The 22,342-nt window shown below is 35.1% G+C and overlaps 1 protein-coding gene across 1 annotated transcript in view; it reads right to left on the bottom strand.

Moving 5' to 3' along the window:
- Window positions 1–22,342, bottom strand: part of SCN7A (sodium voltage-gated channel alpha subunit 7) — a 101,903-nt gene that overhangs the window by 59,142 nt on the left and 20,419 nt on the right. Inside the window, exons 3-9 of the mRNA XM_050752824.1 lie at window positions 19,504–19,621; window positions 19,055–19,145; window positions 11,415–11,543; window positions 9,836–9,927; window positions 4,916–5,122; window positions 4,576–4,645; window positions 1,548–1,689 (exon numbers count right to left, since the gene is read on the bottom strand). Of these exons, the coding sequence (XP_050608781.1) occupies window positions 1,548–1,689; window positions 4,576–4,645; window positions 4,916–5,122; window positions 9,836–9,927; window positions 11,415–11,543; window positions 19,055–19,145; window positions 19,504–19,621 (849 nt within the window). The remainder of the gene's footprint in view (window positions 1–1,547; window positions 1,690–4,575; window positions 4,646–4,915; window positions 5,123–9,835; window positions 9,928–11,414; window positions 11,544–19,054; window positions 19,146–19,503; window positions 19,622–22,342) is intronic.

Here is a 22,342-nt window from a genome sequence, read left to right as displayed (position 1 = left end):
ACATCACAATCTGAGGAAAGTATAGTGGCCCGTGGCATTCCATGTAGGATGTGCCTTACTCCTACACTGGGCTTGGGGAAAAGCTCAAAGAAGAAATCATGGTTTCACAGCATAAATTTGAAGCATGAAACTGAAGGCAGATAGGAGGAAACTTAAATTTAGGGAGAGGGTATAACATACATGGAAATATGACATTACGAGAAAAGCTCATTTAGGAAGCAGCAAACCTTTTAAATAATTATACAGAGAGCATATATTAGAGTATGTTAAGAAATAAATCAGGAGATGTAGGCAGATGAGACCTTGAAGGGCACTATATATCATGCATATAGAGTTGGAACTTTGGCCTATGGGAATTTGAAAAACACTGACGGATATTTAGAAGAAGAATAACATGATAAAATTATTTGAGAAATAAGAACCTCCTAGTGTTTTGGAGAAAACACTGAATCTTATCAAAGAGACTCGAAATACCAATGGAGGTACCAGTCTAACAAAATTAGAAAAATATAGTTTGTATAAAAATGTCACTTGTAATATTTTCTTTATTTTTACCAAAAATACAATGATGCTGCATGTATGTTTGGTCTACTTGATTTCCATTTAACAATATATTATGAAACTCTGTGCCCCAAATATATTACTTTAGCCTATCATCATTGATGACCCATTTATACACATATATTGCCCAAAATTTATCAAGTCAACCAAAATAAGCATGGATTGGATGTGTATGAATGTTTGTTTAAAAATAAAGAATGTTCTCCTTCAACTATAAATAACTTCAGAAGTTAGAGTAATGCTGCTTTGAAAATAACACTATTTTCTACTATGATAGAACTTCTCTTCAAAGAAAAACTGCATCCCCATTTTAATGAGCATCATACCTGAGAAACTATGACACATACATAATTAGTTATGAACACAGATTCTCAGAATTTTAATTTCAATTCTCATTACAGTAAGCCTTCTGTTATGGTAACTAGAACATGATTGAATATTGAACTGGATAAGAGGAAATAGAAGAACAAAAAGAAATAGGACACTGTATATATTCAATAAATAATTGCTTAAAACATGGTAATGTCATAAATTCAAAATGTTTTAACTAAAGAATTAATACCTAGAAATGTACTTTATTTAGTGATTATCAAATGCATAATATCACAGGCTTTGAAATAAGACTATGATCTGAGATCTGGGAGGTTCAACTGCTGTAAATTTTGGGAGGCTACTCGACCTCTCCAAATCTTAGTGTCTTCATATAAAAAGCACACACACAAACAAACACATACAGTCTCTCTCTTCTCTCTTCTCTCTCTCTCTCTGACCTTGTAGAATTGTTTCAAAGATTAAGTAAGATATAATACACATGGCATTGTGGCCAGCTTATAATTTGACATTCAGTAATTCTAGTTCTCTTTTCTTTTGTCTTCCAATTCTTCTGTACGTAAAAATTTAAAAAACTATATTACATTTGACCATTATGTTAGAAGCGAGGGCATGGTGCCATTCCTAACTACAGTACAGATTCTTTCTGTTCTTACCTGGTGATAAAGTACTTCAGGGTAATCCTGAGCCATTAACCGAAAGAGGGCAAATAAGGCCCAGCCAAAACTGTCAAAATTTGTGAAGCCTTGATCAGGATTTATGCCAGCTTTTACACACACATATCCTTCAGGACACTGACTAAAGAAGACAAAGAAAAAAACCTGCTTACTGTTAGGTGACATTATGGCCAAATCATAACTACAGAACATCTGTCCTGAGTAATAAAGAACTCACTTTTCCACAAGGAGAATAATGTCTTCTCCCAAACAATTGCCTGCTAAAAAGTCACACATGAGTTAGATTTTAAGTTGATACAGTGAACGGTGTTAATTAAGCAAAAATAAAAAGGGGCCTCAAAAGTGGTTTTTGCCAAACCATTTTTTTCTATTTCTTTATTTTTTCATTGACAAAGAGAAACTGTACATATTTGTGAAGTACAACATGCTGTTTTGAAATATGTATATATTGTGCAGTGGCAAAATGGAGCTGATTAACACATGCATACCTCACATACTTTTTTTGTGGTGAGAATACTGAAATCTATTATCTTACCATTTTTCAAGAATAAAATGCATTGTATTAACTATATCTTTACTACTCCAGTATCAAAAGGGAAATATCTGAACATCAGAGTGAACTGATGGAAAATAGTACTGATAAAAATACAACTGCAATGGTTGAGGGTATAATTTTCAAATGACTTCATGTAAAGCCTTTAGAACCCACTATTGAAGGGTGAGAAAACACTTATTGCATCGATAATTTATAAGCAGTATTTGCACATGGGGAGGCAGATCCAATTAAATATTTATTTTATTTCCTTTCAGGGAGTCCTCATATTTCTATCCATTTAGGAGCTTCAGTGTTGTGTTCCATGATTACAGTGGTAGCCCAGTAAATCATGCTTCCTCTCTCCACGCCCTTGTGTAGTTTTCTCTCATACTATTTTGGGTTTAGTCATGTTACTTGTTTTAGTTTTAATGGAACAAAGAGAGGTTTAAAAATCATTTGTGCACTGGGACTTGCTAAATTGCTGACCCATAGTATCTGAGCAAATGAAGTTCTGTTGTCTTGTTGTTTTGGGATAATTTACCATGCAGCCAAGTATGACTGCTGCAGTTGAAACACTGCATGACTTTCTTTTCTTGCCTTGAAATATACCATTGTATCCTGAATATCCATGACCACGTACGTATATCCAAAATGTATTTCAGGTCATATTTGAGTTTGCAATGTACATAAAAGGAATTAGCTGAAATGGGATGGGACAGATACATAGAGATGGGCTCACCATTTGGATATGAGAATAGAATGGGAGCCCAGCAGGAGCGGGGCAAAAAAATATGTGCTGAGGCTGGGCACAGGGTGCATTGGCTCATACCTGTAATCTCAGCACTTTGGGAGGCCAAGGTGGGTGAATCGCTTGAGTCCAGGAGGTCAAGACTAGCCTGGGCAACACAGCGAAAACCCACCTCTACTACAAACACAAAAATTAGCCAGTCGTGGTGGCACATGCCTGTAATCCCAGCCACTTGTGAGGCAGAGGCACAAGAATCACTTGAACCCAGGAGGCAGAGGTTACAATGAGCAGAGATTGAGCCACAGCACTGCAGCCTGGGCAACAGAACAAGACTCGGTCTCAAACAAACTATATATATGTGTGTGTGATTGTGTGTGTGTGTGTGTGTCTGTGTGTTGAGCAAGTGAGAAAATGTCAAAATCCCCTGAATTTAACTAAACCATATAACTCATGCTCTCCTCCCCCATGAGCCTTTTGTTAATCTGGGCACCAGAGTATAAGAAAGAGCTGAGTTTACAGATGGCTGCCAAGTCATCCCAGCTGAGCAAAGCAACAGGAGGGAATTATGTGAGTCACACACTGCTGCGAAGTGCCCTGTTTCCCCTTTATGAATTGTAATTTTCATCTGAAATTATAGGACAATGAGACATGACAGTTTTGTCATCTCACTTAAGAATTATTTTGAAATGCTGATTTTAAGAACGAGGTTTTTATTAATGTAAATTATAGCCATAAAAACATATAAGAGATTAAATAAGTGAAATATCGGCATATCTTTTCAATTTTTTTTTAATGGATGTGAGGCTTTCAGTATTGCCCACGTTGGCCTTGAACATGCAGCCTCGCCTCTTTGTGCGCCAGGACAACCGGCCCGAGCTATCGCGGCTTCCATCAGCATATCTTTCATATTTCTTTTCTCCCAAAACTTCTTTCCAATGATAGATTTATATTGTCTCTCTTGGTCATTCTCACTAGCTCTGGAGCACTCTTGGAAACAGAAGATAAGAGCAGCACACCAACATGGCACATGTATACATATGTAAAAAACCTGCATGTTGTGCATATGTACCCTAGAACTTAAAGCATAGTAAAAAATAAAAAATAAAAGATTCTTGTGTAAGTCCCAGCTCTGCCATTTACTAGCTTCTTGACCTTGAAGAAATCATTGAATTAGTCTGACTATTGCTTTTTTTATAAAATTGGATGAATAGTATTCCACATTGCATACTTCTGTTATGGTCTGAATGTTTGTGTCCCCTCCACATTCATATTGAAATTCTAACTCCCAAGGTGATTAGGAGATGGGGCCTTTGATAGGTGATTAGGTCATGAGGGTGAAGTCCTCTTGAATGTGATCGATATACCAAGAGAAAAGGCCTGAGAGAAACCTCTGGCCTCTTCTGCCATGTGAGGACACAGCAAAAAGGCACCATGTATGGGCCAGAGGACATGCCTTCACCAGACACCAAATTGGCCCAGCACCTTGATGTGGACTTCTTAGTTTCCCTAACTGTGAGTAATAAATTTCTCTTGTTTTTAAACTAACCAGTCTATAATATTTCATTAATGCAGCCTGAGTAGACTAAGACAACTTCTCAGTATGGTTTTGATGATGAAATGAGATAATACAATCAAATGGGAAGCAACAGTAAAAACAACAGTCCTTCATTAAGTACTATCAACAGGTGATAATGATTTAATAGAATAAAACTAATACCACTTACCCAGCATCTGTCCTGTTGCCACAAAGGAGAGCATATCTTTCTCCTTCCAAATAATAAAAGTTTTCTGTTTCTGAAAAATAGGCAAGAAATTATATTCTATGTGTAATTATGAGTTAGCGCCACATTGGAAATCAGTTTGGATCTCTGCAGAAGCTAAAATCACTTTCTGCAATTGTGAAGAAAGGTGTAAATATCCTTGCCTTTTTAACCTAACATCCGATACACAAGCCAGCGCCTTTGGGAATCTAGCAAAATGTTGAGTGTTCAACATTTCTGGGAAGACTGCTTTGCCTTTAACAAAAGTTTCAATTTTTTATATACATGGCAAGGTGATTCTTACCTCGAATATAGTATGGGTTTCCAGTTTTGTTGTGCAAGGTTTCATTTTCATTCTCTTGGGGCCATCGAAAACATTTGTGTTTCAGGTTGCCCATGAAGAGCCCCATCCCAATTAGAGAAAATATGCTCAGAAAAAACAGAGTGAGGATAATGACACCAATAAGCTTCTTCAAGCAGTGGGTCAGGACCCCTGCAAGGGACTTCAGACCTGGAAAGAGAAACATTTGCTTTTGAAATAATGTAATATCTTGGAAAAGCACTATTGGCAAACTTCTCCCATAGCAACTGCATATTCCATTGAAATCAATAGTTTTATCTTATAATGTAATTCTAATTATTTGGGTCTCATACATAAAGTGAATAGTAAATCAAAAGTTGAGGTTTATGTATTACTGCTAATTTTTAACACCTAACAAAATAATTCAGACACACTATTTAAAATTAATTATTTGCTTGTTTCTCTTTACAAAGAAAAACAATCCCCCTCTCTTGGTTACTGCTTGTCACACCAACCTCCAGTGTTTGTAAGCATAAATAAAGGTATAAGGTTATAAATCAAAATTCAAATGTTCTTGAAAAACTAAACAGCTTGAAACAGTAGTATTCTATATTATTCTTTAATTGACTTCATAATAATTCAATTTTGTGAGCTAATTAAATAAAATTATGAAGAATTTCAATAAACAAGAATGAGAATAACACAACTGTGATCTATGTAAACTGTATTTATAACAGAATACTAATAGAGAATTCAAACTTAAAACTGGCTTTATTTAAGGATATTCATTTTTCTAAGTAATACATGCTGACTTCTGAAAGTAGAAAAGTAGAAAAAACAAAAACAACATAATCATAGCTCATAGAATAAATTACTATTAACTTTTTTGTGTATAAACTTGCTTTCTTTCTTCCATCCTTCCCTCCCTCCTCCCTTTTCTTTTTCACTTGCTCTCTTATTTGCTAGTCTGTGTGCATTAGTTTCCTAATAACTGCTCAGCACAATGATGAATAAGAATATACTAACTCTGTGATGTTAACTATGCAAGTAGTCAACATTTGTATGCTTTAGTTTCATAATTTTTTAAAATGGAAATGATACCTGCTTTCTATCTTATTGTGAGAATTGAAAACTATTCTGTTGAATGACCTCAGATGATTAGGTTTCTTTAGTAAAATATGACAGGGTTGAAATAAAGTCATTCTTGTGACTACAGAAATGTGATAATCTAGATTAAATATACAATTTTAATTTGACTTAATAATTAAATATATGTTTATAGCCTCCTTTTGCCACTTAGAATTGTATCATTCTTTTTATTACAAGCAAATCTTTTCAAAGTATTATACTAGATATATAATAGAACTTCGGTGTCAAACATACAACAGTGGTTTAGCATTGACACACATGTTCACATTGTTTTTGAGAGATGTTGAACCAAAGTATAAACCAGATTATAAGCCTTCACTAAAACTGGAACATTTCAAAATATATTTGGCAGTTCATTAGAAAAAAATTAAATCACTTCAATGTAATTTCTGTAGTTACTATTCCAAACTTTTAAAATAGGTGTATTTGCACGGTGTGCTTATTTGGCAACGGTCATGAGTCCTTAGTGTATCTTTATACTAAATTTTTTTTCATATTGTTTTGTCAGAAATGTTTTTAAGAAGAGCAATTCTTAAAGAAAAATATATGTCTGTGTATATATATATAGATTATATATATAAAATACATACAGATAGATAATTTCCATTGTATTCCCAATTTTTGGTGGAGCTTTAATTTTAGCACTGACATTTTGTTTGATGGAAAAGAAATGACACCATCACATTTTTATAAAATTAAATCTGCTAATCATTTTCATTAGTATATACTAATTAGATTTTGTTAGAAAGTTCTGGGCCATATGCCAATCTTGATCTTAATTTTCTGGTATAACTTCCTCCTTCTTTTAAATTTTAACCTTCGTTTTGCTTAGTGTAAGTCTATTATAGAGTTTAATTGTATTTCTGACTTCATATTAAAGTCTCTGCCTTGATAAAAAAAATTTAAACCAATTGCATTTATTTTCGTAAATTAGGTTTACACTAGAATATACCTTACTTTTTTGATTTCTATATTCTCCTTATTATTCACTGTGTTTATTTTCCTTTGTCAATAAATTTACTGTGTCTATTTTTTCCTTTAGTATTTTAGATAAAATACATGTTTCGAGAACTTATATCCAATTTAAGTTCCTATTTTGAAATAACATGCATATCTCTACATCAATAAGACTGTGTCTACTCAGTCCCACCACATAAGACGAGAAAATAACTGTATTTATTTTCTCACATTTCTCTATTCTTACTTCTCAGTTTTTGCTAATATAAGTAATGACCTTTGACCTAGTTATAATTGTTGAATTGTGTATTTTGTATCACATATTATCTATCATGATTTATAGAAAGGATAAAATTCAAATCCTTACAAGGGCTTCCCAGGAAGCATAAATTCACACAAACAGGGAGTTGAGAGGACTTGGATGAATCTGCCTGACTTGAAGTGGCAGCTGTTCTTCATCCACGGCAGGTTGTTGTCATTCATAAATGTAGGTGGACCTATCCTGACAATTCATCCAAGTTAAATTGGATTTCAACATAAAATCATTAAATTTTTATAATATTAACATCTATTTCAAAGTTTTCTAAAACGTAAATAAAATATGTCTCTAGTTCAAGAATGAACTACAGAAGTCCGTGTGCTAACTTCTGATTTATATTTGCATTCTGTTTTGCAACTCACTAACAACAGTAATTTGCAATCCATTCTGTGTCGAAATGGTTTCAGAGCTCATTGCAATTACTTTTAGAACTAAATACTCTCATTTCTAAATATTTTATTTTCATACTTATTTTTTCAGCAGATATTCTGAAAAGATACACAAGTACTGTTTGAGAACTCTTGCACAGCTGAGAACATACATTTGTTGACTATACATACAAATGACAGCCAAGTATAGAATTCCAGTGTCTCAACTTCCCTGCCTACACTTTCCCCCAAGCTCTGAAACTCCACTGCCTACTTAAGTTTACTATTAACATGAGGTCTAAGGGTGACCTGTCCATGATGTATGTTTCTCACCTTTTTGCTTGAAGAATTTTATAATACTTTTATTCTTTAATACTTTACATTTAAAACATTTTACAATATGTCTAAGTGTATATTGTAGTTATTATTTATCTAGTATAAGCTGATCTCTTTCATTTGTAGGGTCTTTTTCCAGTTAAAAATTTTTAAAGTTTTTTCTATTGTATATATTTCAATAATTTGTCTTTTATATTCAATCTTGTCTGTTTTCAGGATCACAGTTTATGCATAAGATGGACTTTAGTCTTTTCTCCTTCATTAATCCGTTCCATTTTTCAGTTCTATTGTATTAATACAGAATTCCTCTAGTCTTTCTTTATACAAGCGTGCTTGTTTGATGCACTGGTAATACTATTTTGTGGCTTGTATTACCACTGAATATTCATCTAGGGTAGTATAATTTTTATCACTTTTCTGTCTTAAAGTTAGTTATATTTGCCCAGATTACTCTCTCACTTCATCATTTGTTGAGAGACTGCAAAAAGATAATTTATTATGTATGCTTATATTTTAAGCACATTTATTTTAAAAGAGGATACTTGCTTTCTATTAAATATATGTTTCTCTTTCTATATTGCAAAATATTTTCATTCACTCCATATTGCTGGTATGTGCCTAGTACATTCTCCCTTGAAAAAAAGAGTGAGAGGTCTCTACTAGCCTGTAGGCTTCCAACTCCAGTGAATGAATTCTTCTTGTATTATTACAACTTGAATTCATCTGATGTATTTAATAATTCTTACCTCTAGTCTTAAGATGAAGATGCATGTGAAATATGTGGGGAGTAGTAAGGGAGCTAGAGCTGTGAAATTCCCATCAGGTTAACTCTCACTAATTGATTCCTTCACTAGATTTGATAAAGCTGCCATGCCACAGACAGTTTTTATTAAACAGCTTTACTGAGATATAATTCACGAGCTCCACAATTCAACAGCTTAATGTGTACAAATCAATGTTTGAGTATATTACAAGTTATGAATTATCACCATACTTTCCAATCTGTTTTTCTCATTTGTTCTGCCTGAACTACAAATACATAGCCTATATATATTTAGCCTTCTTTCTGGTCTATGAAAGTTGTCTGTAGGCTTTGTTTTTGCTTTTATTACATTCCTTATTTGCTTTCTTGATACAGCTATTTCATAACACTTCCGAATTGCAGCTAAAACATTCTGGGTAGCGTTGTTCTTATCTAACTGTTCTTATTCATTCACAATAACAAACTAGAAGGTGTTGGTGTGTTTCTGTTAGAATGTCTTCAGAAATGGGAGCTGTAACTTAGTCTTCAGCATCTTCCATCAATGTGGTAAAGTTGCAACCACACTGATAGAAGATGAATTTTGTGGTATGTGAATTGCACCCTATCCAAACACTCAAAGCAAAGGGGAATTCATCTTATTTTATATTACTTTGTTCATATCAACTGGTTTCTTGATAAAATGAGGAAAAGAAAGAGGCAGATTAGATATGTCTAGACCACTATTTCTCTCAGAAGTCTAAGAAGAAGTTTTTAAGTTCAAATATAATTTGTAAGAATTACAAATTAAAATATATTTTACTGATGTCTATATTTTGGTTTTGTAAAAATTGAGCCTACACCAAATAAATAACAGTCAATGTATTTTTCTCCTCTTTCCTAGAGTGACATAAATGTAAATTTCAGATAACTCACTGGTTTCAGAGTGGAAACATTATTCAATATTTCCTCTGAACAACAACAGGGAAGTTCAAGTGAATACATGGCAGTATATAAAACAAAATGAAAAAAAGATATTCAATGCAATTTCTTACCTTGATTTAAAGGAATAATTTTTAAAATTCTCAAAGTTCTTGCAGTTTGAAGCATTGGAATGAAGTTTAGAGGTGAGTATCTTATAATAACCCTGTGGAATTAAATTAGAGTTACCTAAAAGTCACATTAAGTCTTTGCGACTTATTCTTGGCTTTTTATGGTTTTTGAAACTTATTTTTAAAACCATATATGCAAACATTTCCCTTGATCACATGATTCCATATTGCAAACAGTTTTATTATTTATTAGAAGACAAAGATTACTGCAGTGGAAAGTGGCCAGGTAAATATTAATCTGTAAACTTATGAGAGTTTACAAAAGTTTGACACTGTGAATACTCTTAATTTCTCATCAAATATTCTACACTATGTTCATAAATCTTTTGTTGTCTAATTACTGAAAAGATAGTTACAATGCAAAATGAATATCTAGTTTTTTAAGGAATAAGATTCATTTTAAGTATTTAAACTTACGATGATGGTAATTATGATGGTGACATGAGAATAAAGATGAAGAGAGGATGAGAATGAGGATGATGGTGATGACATTCATGATGATGGTGATAATAATGACAATGGTGATGGTGATGATGATGAAGGTGTAAGGCAGACTGTGTGTTGATTAAGGGCACAGACTCTGAAGCCAGACTGCTTGTGTAGAAATCCAGGCTCTACCATGAACTAACTGTGCAAGATGAGCAAATTATTTAAATCTTTCTTGCCTCAGTTGCCTCAACTGTAAAGTGGGGTTAATAATACTTCCTGATTCAGAGGGTTTTTTGAGAGATTTAACAAGTTAACTTATGCGAAGTATGTAGAAGACCACCTGGCACATAGTAAGGGCTCTGCAAGTGTTAACTAACAGAAAGAGCAAAACAGCAAAGAAAATGGTAATAACAGTAAAAGTAGTGATGGTAATGATTACAGTGATATGATACACTATTTTAGATTGCTTAAAATATAGCAGACACTCTTTATGACCTTTATAAATGTTATTAAAAATTGACCCAAAATCTACAAATAGAAAATCACTTTAAATTATTTCTAACAAGAGTTTGATGCCAGTAATGATTTCCGTAGCTAGAATACACTAAATAGAAGTATTTTAAAAAGAGACATGAAATTGTTAGAATTGTCTGAAGCATTCCAGAAAATGTGTGTGAGGGGGTGGGTGTTTAAGATACATTATTCTGATCTCTAGCATATTTACTGGTCTTAAGCAATGTAGCTACATGCAACGTAGATTGGGAATTGAGAATCAAATCTGCTAGGACCTTCTAAGTATTCAGGGGATTTGCTCACTGATCACTAAAAGGCACACTTAAAATGCACAAATTCAATATTTATCATTCTTGCTCCAAATAGAAAGCAGAAAATAGCCCACGCCTTTCATTTTTATTGCATCTTCTGAGGACTAGGTCAGAGGCAGCTGAGAGAGCTCACTATGACTATAACTTTGAAGTATTCTCCAGTTGCAGACTATCTTCAGGCAGAAATCTTTGCAGATGTCAATTATTTTTTATGAAAAACATTTGCTGAGCAAAACATTAAAATAGACTCAATTTAAAGAAATACTCACTCAAACATAGTTACGCTGAAATCGAGCCAGTTCCACGGATCACCAAGGAAGGAAAAAGATCCTGCCCAGACACCTCTTGCAAAGAGTTTTACAAGTATTTCAAATGTGTAAATTCCAAGCAAAGTATTCCTGCAGAAATTTTTTCATATAAATATTATTGGTGAGAATAATACATTGTCAACTCTGAAATACTATGTTTATGATAACTAGCTGGCATTTAAGAATAAGTCATCAGGAAGGTGAGACCAGGTCTACTTGGTAGGCCAAAACAAACCAACCACCAATAAATTAGACAACATTCAAGAAAGCAAGTGCTCCTTGAGCCTTAATTCAATGTTTTAAATAGGGTAGGCTGTGTCTTACAGCATTTGTCATGACATTTGACTTTTTAATTTGTTTATTACTGTAGTCATGTAGTATAATTTGAAGTCAGGTAGCATGATGCCTCCAGCTTTGTTCTTTTTGCTTAGAATTGCCTTGGCTATTTGGGCTCCTTTTTGGTTCCATATGAATTTTCTTTTACAGGAACATGGATGGAGCTGGAGGTCATTATCCTTAGCAAACACAGAAACGGAAAACTAAATGCTGCATGTTCTCACTTAAAAGTCGGAGCAAAATGGTGAGAACACATGGACACATAGAGGGGAACAACACACTGGGGCCTTTGGGAGGGCAGAGGATGAGAGGAGAGAGAGGATTACGAAAAAAATAACTAATGAGTATTAGGCTTAATACCTGGGTGATGAATAATCTGCATAACAAAACCCCATGACAAAAGTTTACCTATGTAACAAACCTGCACTTGTGCCTCTGAATTTAAAATAAAAGTTAAAAAAAATTAAAAAATCAATAAATCCTAGCTGAGAGGTAATAGCCTTTACATATTATGTAGGTAAATGATAAAAACATCACATATCAAATTTGATCCCTATAGGGATTACACAATAATTAATAATCATCATTAAGGGCATGTGTAAGATCTAATTTTATTATATATATATAATATATATATTGAAGCATGTTTTTAATGGTGATATTGTTATAGTCAACTTCCAAAATTAAAGCTCAAAAGGTGGGGGCGGAGCAAGATGGCCGAATAGGAACAGCTCCAGTCTCCAACTCCCAGCGCGAGCGACACAGAAGACCGGTGATTTCTACATTTTCAACTGAGGTACTGGGTTCATCTCACTAGGGAGTGTGGGACAATCAGTGCTGGTCAGCTGCTGCAGCCCGACCAATGAGAGCTGAAGCAGGGCGAGGTATCGCCTCACCTGGGAAGCGCAAGGGGGAAGGGAATCCCTTTTCCTAGCCAGGGGAACTGAGACACACAACACCTGGAAAATCGGGTAACTCCCACCCCAATACTGGGCTTTAAGCAAACGGGCACACAAAGAGATTGTATCCCGCACCTGGCCGGGAGGGTCCCACGCCCATGGAGCCTCCCTCATTGCTAGCACAGCAGTCTGCGATCTAACCACAAGGCAGCAGCGAGGCTAGGGGAGGGGCGCCCGCCATTGCTGAGGCTTAAGTAGGTAAACAAAGCGGCTGGGAAGCTCGAACTGGGTGGAGCTCACAGCAGCTCAAGGAAACCTGCCTGTCTCTGTAGACTCCACCTCTGGGGACAGGGCACAACTATACAACAACAAAAGCAGCAGAAACCTCTGCAGACGCAAACGACTCTGTCTGACAGCTTTGAAGAGAGCAGTGGATCTCCCAACACGGAGGTTGAGATCTGAGAAGGGACAGACTGCCTGTTCAAGTGGGTCCCTGACCCCTGAGTAGCCTAACTGGGAGACATCCCCCACTAGGGGCAGTCTGACACCCCACACCTCACAGAGTGGAGTACACCCCTGAGAGGAAGCTTCCAAAGCAAGAATCAGACAGGTACACTCACTGTTCAGAAATATTCTATCTTCTGCAGCCTCTGCTGCTGATACCCAGGCAAACAGGGTTTGGAGTGGACCTCAAGCAATCTCCAACAGACCTACAGCTGAGGGTCCTGACTGTTAGAAGGAAAACTATCAAACAGGAAGGACACCTACACCAAAACCCCATCAGTACATCACCATCATCAAAGACCAGAGGCAGATAAAACCACAAAGATGGGGAAAAAGCAGGGCAGAAAAGCTGGAAATTCAAAAAATAAGAGCGCATCTCCCCCGGCAAAGGAGCACAGCTCATAGCCAGCAACGGATCAAAGCTGGATGGAGAATGACTTTGACGAGATGAGAGAAGAAGGCTTCAGTCCATCAAACTTCTCAGAGCTAAAGGAGGAATTACGTACCCAGCGCAAAGAAACTAAAAATCTTGAAAAAAAAGTGGAAGAATGGATAGCTAGAGTAATTAATGCAGAGAAGGTCATAAATGAAATGAATAAGATGAAAACCATGACACAAGAAATATGCGACAAATGCACAAGCTTCAGTAACTGACTCGATCAACTGGAAGAGTATCAGCGATTGAAGATCAAATGAATGAAATTAAACGAGAAGAGAAACCAAAAGAAAAAAGAAGAAAAAGAAATGAACAAAGCCTGCAAGAAGTATGGGATTATGTAAAAAGACCAAATCTACGTCTGATTGGGGTGCCTGAAAGTGAGGGGGAAAATGGAACCAAGTTGGAAAACACTCTTCAGGATATCATCCAGGAGAACTTCCCCAACCTAGTAGGGCAGGCCAACATTCAAATCCAGGAAATACAGAGAACGCCACAAAGATACTCCTCGAGAAGAGCAACTCCAAGACACATAATTGCCAGATTTACCAAAGTTGAAATGAAGGAAAAAATCTTAAGGGCAGCCAGAGAGAAAGGTCGGGTTACCCACAAAGGGAAGCCCATCAGACTAACAGCAGATCTCTCGGCAGAAACTCTCCAAGCCAGAAGAGAGTGGGGGCCAATATTCAACATTCTTAAAGAAAAGAATTTTAAACCCAGAATTTCATATCCAGCCAAACTAAGTTTCATAAGTGAAGGAGAAATAAAATCCTTTACAGATAAGCAAATGCTTAGAGATTTTGTCACCACCAGGCCTGCCTTACAAGAGACCCTGAAGGAAGCACTAAACATGGAAAGGAACAACGGGTACCAGCCATTGCAAAAACAAGCCAAAATGTAAAGACCATCAAGGCTAGGAAGAAACTGCATCAACTAACAAGCAAAATAACCAGTTAATATCATAATGGCAGGATCAAGTTCACATATAACAATATTAACCTTAAATGTAAATGGACTAAATGCTCCAATTAAAAGACACAGACTGGCAAACTGGATAAAGAGTCAAGACCCATCAGTCTGCTGTATTTAGGAGACCCATATCACATGCAGAGACATACATAGGCTCAAAATAAAGGGATGGAGGAAGATTTACCAAGCAAATGGAGAACAAAAGAAAGCAGGGGTTGCAATACTAGTCTCTGATAAAATAGACTTTAAACCATCAAAGATCAAAAGAGACAAAGAAGGCCATTACATAATGGTAAAAGGATCAATTCAACAGGAAGAGCTAACTATCCTAAATATATATGCACCCAATACAGGAGCACCCAGATTCATCAAGCAAGTCCTTAGAGACTTACAAAGAGACTTAGACTCCCATACAATAATAATGGGAGACTTCAACAATCCACTGTCAACATTAGACAGATCAACGAGACAGAAAGTTAACAAGGATATCCAGGAATTGAACTCATCTCTGCAGCAAGCAGACCTAATAGACATCTATAGAACTCTCCACCCCAAATCAACAGAATATACATTCTTCTCAGCACCACATCGCACTTATTCCAAAATTGACCACATAATTGGAAGTAAAGCACTCCTCAGCAAATGTACAAGAACAGAAATTATAACAAACTGTCTCTCAGACCACAATGCAATCAAACTAGAATTCAGGACTAAGAAACTCAATCAAAACCGCTCAACTACATGGAAACTGAACAACCTGCTCCTGAATGACTACTGGGTCATTCGAAATGAAGGCAGAAATAAAGATGTTCTTTGAAACCAATGAGAACAAAGATACAACATACCAGAATCTCTGGGACACATTTAAAGCAGTGTGCAGAGGGAAATTTATAGCACTAAACGCCCACAAGAGAAAGCGGGAAAGATCTAAAATTGACACTCTAACATCACAATTAAAAGAACTAGAGAAGCAAGAGCAAACACATTCAAAAGCTAGCAGAAGGCTAGAAATAACTAAGATCAGAGCAGAACTGAAGGAGATAGAAACACAAAAAACCCTCCAAAAAATCAATGAATCCAGGAGTTGGTGTTTTGAAAAGATCAACAAAATTGACAGACCACTAGCAAGACTAATAAAGAAGAAAAGAGAGAAGAATCAAATACATGCAATAAAAAATGATAAAGGGGATATCACCACCGACCCCACAGACATACAAACTACCATCAGAGAATACTATAAACACCTCTACGCAAATAAACTAGAAAATCTAGAAGAAATGGATAATTTCCTGGACACTTACACTCTTCCAAGACTAAACCGGGAAGAAGTTGAATCCCTGAATAGACCAATAGCAGGCTCTGAAATTGAGGCAATAATTGATAGCCTACCAACGAAAAAAAGTCCAGGACCAGATGGATTCACAGCTGAATTCTACCAGAGGTACAAGGAGGAGCTGGTACCATTCCTTCTGAAACTATTCCAATCAATAGAAAAAGAGGGAATCCTCCCTAACTCATTTTATGAGGCCAACATCATCCTGATACCAAAGCCTGGCAGAGACACAACAAAAAAAGAGAATTTTAGACCAATATCCCTGATGAACATCAATGCAAAAATCCTCAATAAAATACTGGCAAACCAAATCCAGCAGCACATCAAAAAGCTTATCCACCATGATCAAGTGGGCTTCATCCCTGGGATGCAAGGCTGGTTCAACATTCGCAAATCAATAAACATAATCCAGCATATAAACACAACCAAAGGCAAGAACCACATGATTATCTCAATAGATGCAGAAAAGGCTTTTGACAAAATTCAACAGCCCTTCATGCTAAAAACGCTCAATAAATTCGGTATTGATGGTACGTACCTCAAAATAATAACAGCTATTTATGACAAACCCACAGCCAATATCATACCAAATGGGCAAAACCTGGAAAAATTCCCTTTGAAAACTGGCACAAGACAGGGATGCCCTCTCTCACCACTCCTATCCAACATAGTATTGGAAGTTCTGCTAGGGCAATCAGGCAAGAGAAAGAAATCAAGGGTATTCAGTTAGGAAAAGAAGAAGTCAAACTGTCCCTGTTTGCAGATGACATGATTGTATATTTACAAAACCCCATTGTCTCAGCCCAAAATCTCCTTAAGCTGATAAGCAACTTCAGCAAAGTCTCAGGATACAAAATTAATGTGCAAAAATCACAAGCATTCTTATACACCAGTAACAGACAAACAGAGAGCCAAATCACGAATGAACTTCCATTCACAATTGCTTCAAAGAGAATAAAATACCTAGGAATCCAACTTACAAGGGATGTAAAGGACCTCTTCAAGGAGAACTACAAACCACTGCTCAGTGAAATCAAAGAGGACACAAACAAATGGAAGAACATACCATGCTCATGGATAGGAAGAATCAATATCGTGAAAATACTGCCCAAGGTAATTTATAGATTCAATGCCATCCCCATCAAGCTACCAATGAGTTTCTTCACAGAATTGGAAAAAACTGCTTTAAAGTTCATATGGAACCAAAAAAGAGCCCGCATCTCCAAGACAATCCTAAGTCAAAAGAACAAAGCTGGAGGCATCACGCTACCTGACTTCAAACTATACTACAAGGCTACAGTAACCAAAACAGCATGGTACTGGTACCAAAACAGAGATATAGACCAATGGAACAGAACAGAGTCCTCAGAAATAATACCACACATCTACAGCCATCTGCTCTTTGACAAACCTGAGAGAAACAAGAAATGGGGAAAGGATTCCCTATTTAATAAATGGTGCTGGGAAAATTGGCTAGCCATATGTAGAAAGCTGAAACTGGATCCTTTCCTTACTCCTTATATGAAAATTAATTCAAGATGGATTACAGACTTAAATGTTAGACCTAATACCATAAAAATCCTAGAAGAAAACCTAGGTAGTACCATTCAGGACATAGGCATGGGCAAAGACTTTATGTCTAAAACACCAAAAGCAGCGGCAGCAAAAGCCAAAATTGACAAATGGGATCTCATTAAACTAAAGAGCTTCTGCACAGCAAAAGAAACTGCCATCAGAGTGAACAGGCAACCTACAGAATGGGAGAAAAGTTTTGCAATCTACTCATCTGACAAAGGGCTAATATCCAGAACCTACAAAGAACTCAAACAAATTTACAAGAAAAAAACAAACAACCCCATCAAAAAGTGGGCAAAGGATATGAACAGACATTTCTCAAAAGAAGACATTCATACAGCCAACAGACACATGAAAAAATGCTCATCATCACTGGCCATCAGAGAAATGCAAATCAAAACCACAATGAGATACCATCTCACACCAGTTAGAATGGCGATCATTCAAAAGTCAGGAAACAACAGGTGCTGGAGAGGATGTGGAGAAATAGGAACACTTTTACACTGTTGGTGGGATTGTAAACTAGTTCAACCATTATGGAAAACAGTATGGCGATTCCTCAAGGATCTAGAACTAGATGTACCATATGACCCAGCCATCCCATTACTGGGGATATACCCAAAGGATTATAAATCATGCTGCTATAAAGACACATGCACACGTATGTTTATTGCGGCACTATTCACAATAGCAAAGACTTGGAATCAACCCAAATGTCCATCAGTGACAGACTGGATTAAGAAAATGTGGCACATATACACCATGGAATACTATGCAGCCATCAAAAAGGATGAGTTTGTGTCCTTTGTAGGGACATGGATGCAGCTGGAAACCATCATTCTCAGCAAACTATCACAAGAACAGAAAGCCAAACACCGCATGTTCTCACTCATAGGTGGGAACTGAACAATGAGATCACTTGGACTCGGGAAGGGGAACATCACACACTGGGGCCTATCATGGGGAGGGGGGAGGGGGGAGGGATTGCATTGGGAGTTATACCTGATGTAAATGACGAGTTGATGGGTGCTGACGAGTTGATGGGTGCAGCACACCAACATGGCACAAGTATACATATGTAACAAACCTGCACATTATGCACATGTACCCTAGAACTTAAAGTATAATAATAATAATAAATAAACAAATAAATAAATAAATTTTTAATAAAAGCTCAAAAGGTAACTTCAAGAAAGCCTTTTCCCCCAGATAATTTAATGGGTCTTTCCATCCTTACAGTCTAATGCAAGCCAGACGACGGGTATGTCTTCAGAAAGAGAGGAATAGAACAGAAAGGGAGAAAGGGATTTTCTTAATGAATGAAAAGGAATGAAAGTTACCTGAGTTAGAAGCAAATCAGAAATGAGATTGCAACAGCAAAAAAAATAGATGTGAAGCACTGAAATATTATCTTTATCATTAACAAATATTAAATTTATTATAATATAAAATATAATGTATTATATAATTCAATATTATTAAAATAAAATGTAAAATATTAAAAATATATAATTATATATGATATGTATAAAATAATCATATAACATACTCTAATACTGGTCTCCATTTTGGCAAATTAGTCAGGGACATGAATATGCAATCAAGCAGGACACTAATTAGAATAAACAGTCGGAAAAAGGTAGCTTATAGTCAAGGAATAATAGTTAATAAATAATATTGGAAAAGATATATTTCTATTATATATATTTATATACATTGAGCTAAAATATTTTCTTAAATGTTGAAAAATATTAATCTTATTGAACAATGGGCATTAATATTTGTTAATATTTACTATTGGTGTGTATATTAGAAAATATACTTTATATGTATTTTCAAATGTGGAACACTTAATGAAGTATAATCTAGATTTCAATATGACCTAACATGAGACATAAATTGAAAAGAGAAAAATACTGCAGAAATAGTTGAATAACAGTATAGTTGCAGTTAATGTCAGCACAGTTTAAAGTCAACAAGTCAACAGAAAAGGATATGGATGTGCCAAAACCTTGATAGTTGTTCCTCTGATACAATTGAAAGGAGACAGTGTACACAAGATGGAAGCTGCATTGAATCTGAAGATTGTTCTGTTTTTATTTAATACTATGAAAGTCTGTAAGAAGAAAAGCGATCAAGTGAAATTAGAACTCAGAACCACAATCTCATCAATTATGCAACAAATTGTCAATCAATCATCATTATAGTCTTCGACTCTAACAGCTATACTTTTCTTTTTTATATATATTTTTATAGACTAAGTCAAATGGAAGGATTTCAGATGTTTTTATTCGCATTGAGGCTTGTCTGTTTCTCTACCATTTTTGCTTTTTTGGGTTTTTTGCTACTGTTACACCCAAGAAAGTTGTTTGTCTCAAGCCAACCTCTGGTCTCCTTAGAGAACTAACAGAATAGGAAGAACACAATATCCCAATGGCTCACGAACATCCATTTAAAAGTGCCGGAGCCGGTGTATCTGAGAACGTAATGAATGCTAAAAGTTAGATTTTATTTTAGAGCAAATCAAATGTGGGATTATGGTAGCAAAGAAGAGTCAATGAATTGAAATAGTACTTTAATTCTTAACAATTGTCTATGAAATAAAACCAAACTTGCATGATATCATTAACATACATATATCTAAACCAGAAATTTATAACATGTAAACCTAATACGTTGAGATATTAAAGCATTAAAATTCTAACAAAAAATAATGAAATATCAGAAATATTCCGAAATTAAAATTGAGTCATATATCTAAATATGTGTACATGCTTGTGTATGTACATGAACATGTACATACATATTCAAGTGTATATATATAATGTGTGTATATATAATATATATTCATGTGTATATATATATACCTGCATATGAGCAAGTTTGTATATTTTTATATTTGTGTGTAGAGAGATATATATATGTGCACTCATTGAAAGTGTGTATATATATATCCACTATATATCCATTTGGAAAAATTTTATTGTGGGGTATAAATAAATACAATTAGCAAATATTTTATAGCTTACAGTCTAAAAAGAGTATATTTTATAATTTATAATATATAACATACTGAAGCACAATAAATTATAGTATACTAAAATTATATATTAAATATAATCTATTAGATGCTACAGTATTATATGTTATGCAGAGGTGATTATTTCTATTTTGTATATATACAGAAAAATAGACTACTTAGTATAAATATATATTCAACAATATTTCATGAATAAATGTTCTAAATGGAAACCAAATTGTGATATAATTCTTCTTAATAAAATATTTTCTAACACACAATCTGTGAACACTTTGACCTATACTGTAGCTATCTTCCCTCTATTTTAAATGCAAACAGAAAATAAAAACTTAAAAGAGCCGAAGTAAATCTGATTTTTTAAAATGTGCTTTTCATGCTATTTTCCAGAACAATCTCAAACTTCATACAAGATGTAATATATGTGATTGTGATGAGTAATTTCAGATATAATAATCTCCCAATTTAAGAGCTGAAATTGTTTTATTAATTATAAAAGTATTTATTTTATGCCACCTTTAACAGAATAAACCTAATATAACTCAAATAAATTGTCATTTATAACAGCACTTTTATACCAAGCTATCTGTGCAGTTCTTGCTCCAGATGTTTCATGGGAACTAGACCAAGAGTAAATCTGGGCCTTGGTTTATTTTTCAAAATATTTGGTTTTGTCTTCAATAACACAACTAGCACTTTACCAACCGTGTCTGTACACACCGCAGGGTACTCAGAACTTTGCAATATTACACCTATCCCTACGGTTACTGTGCCATATCAATTATTATGACATAAACATAGCAAAAACTGAATGTAGAGGTAATTGAGATGAGGGCTTAACTTATACTTTCATTAAAATGCTCTCAAGATTAAGCATGTATATTATAACAATGCTGCATAATGCCCATGGAGGCTACCAGAGATACTGGAGTCTTTTAAGTTAATATATACATTTCTACCATAAAATGTCAATACTCTTCCACCATGACAAGTATTCCAAAGAATTGTAATTTATTTAAAAAAAAAAATCACTTTGTCTTCCATCCAGAGAATGTGGTGCAATTCCTTGTCACCCATTTGATAATATCATTGAATGCTCTACAAATTAATTTTTTTCACTATGAAGCTAATTGTCACCTTCCCCAAATTTGATATTCTTTCTAGTTATTTCATTTTGTCAGTGGCATCCCCATTCCTCTACGCTGAAAACCTTGGCATTTTTAGCCAGTCAAATCGTGCTGTTTCCTCTCAGCTTTGTTCTCTCTGTCTCCTCTTGACTTCAGTCCTGGATTACTCTCTCTGTTATTTCATCTTTCTAATCCTGTCTCTTCCATGCAATAGTCATTTAGAAATCTGTTGGGTTAATGCTACTTAAACATTATATTCATTGCATCAAGCCTTTGATCACCATATTAAATCCACGTTGACATCTCCATTATCTCACCTCATATCTCACAACTTGCAACAGCTAAGTTTCCAGTTATAGCATCACTTTTTCTTTTCCTCCTTCCAGAATCATTCTCTGCTCTTACCTACACATAGGTCTTCCCTTTCCCTTATTAAAACTTTGAAGTATTCTTTAAGCTATAACTCAAATTCTGCAGGATCCTTAATGATTCTTTCAGCTTCATTGGTTCACACCAATCTCTGATTTCTAAATGTGATTATTTTCATATTTAACATTTTGTGCTTGTTCTGGGGTTGGACATATAGTAGCAGGTGCCTAAAGTCATTCTGGAGATAAGGAGTAAGTGCATGCATGTATGAATGAATAAAAATGATAAATAACATACGGGTTGT

This window comes from Macaca thibetana, chromosome 12 (assembly GCF_024542745.1).
Source record: "Macaca thibetana thibetana isolate TM-01 chromosome 12, ASM2454274v1, whole genome shotgun sequence".
NCBI classification, from domain to species: domain Eukaryota; kingdom Metazoa; phylum Chordata; class Mammalia; order Primates; family Cercopithecidae; genus Macaca; species Macaca thibetana.
The sequence above is the reverse complement of the archived record's forward strand: the minus strand, read 5'-3'. Positions and strand labels throughout refer to the sequence as shown.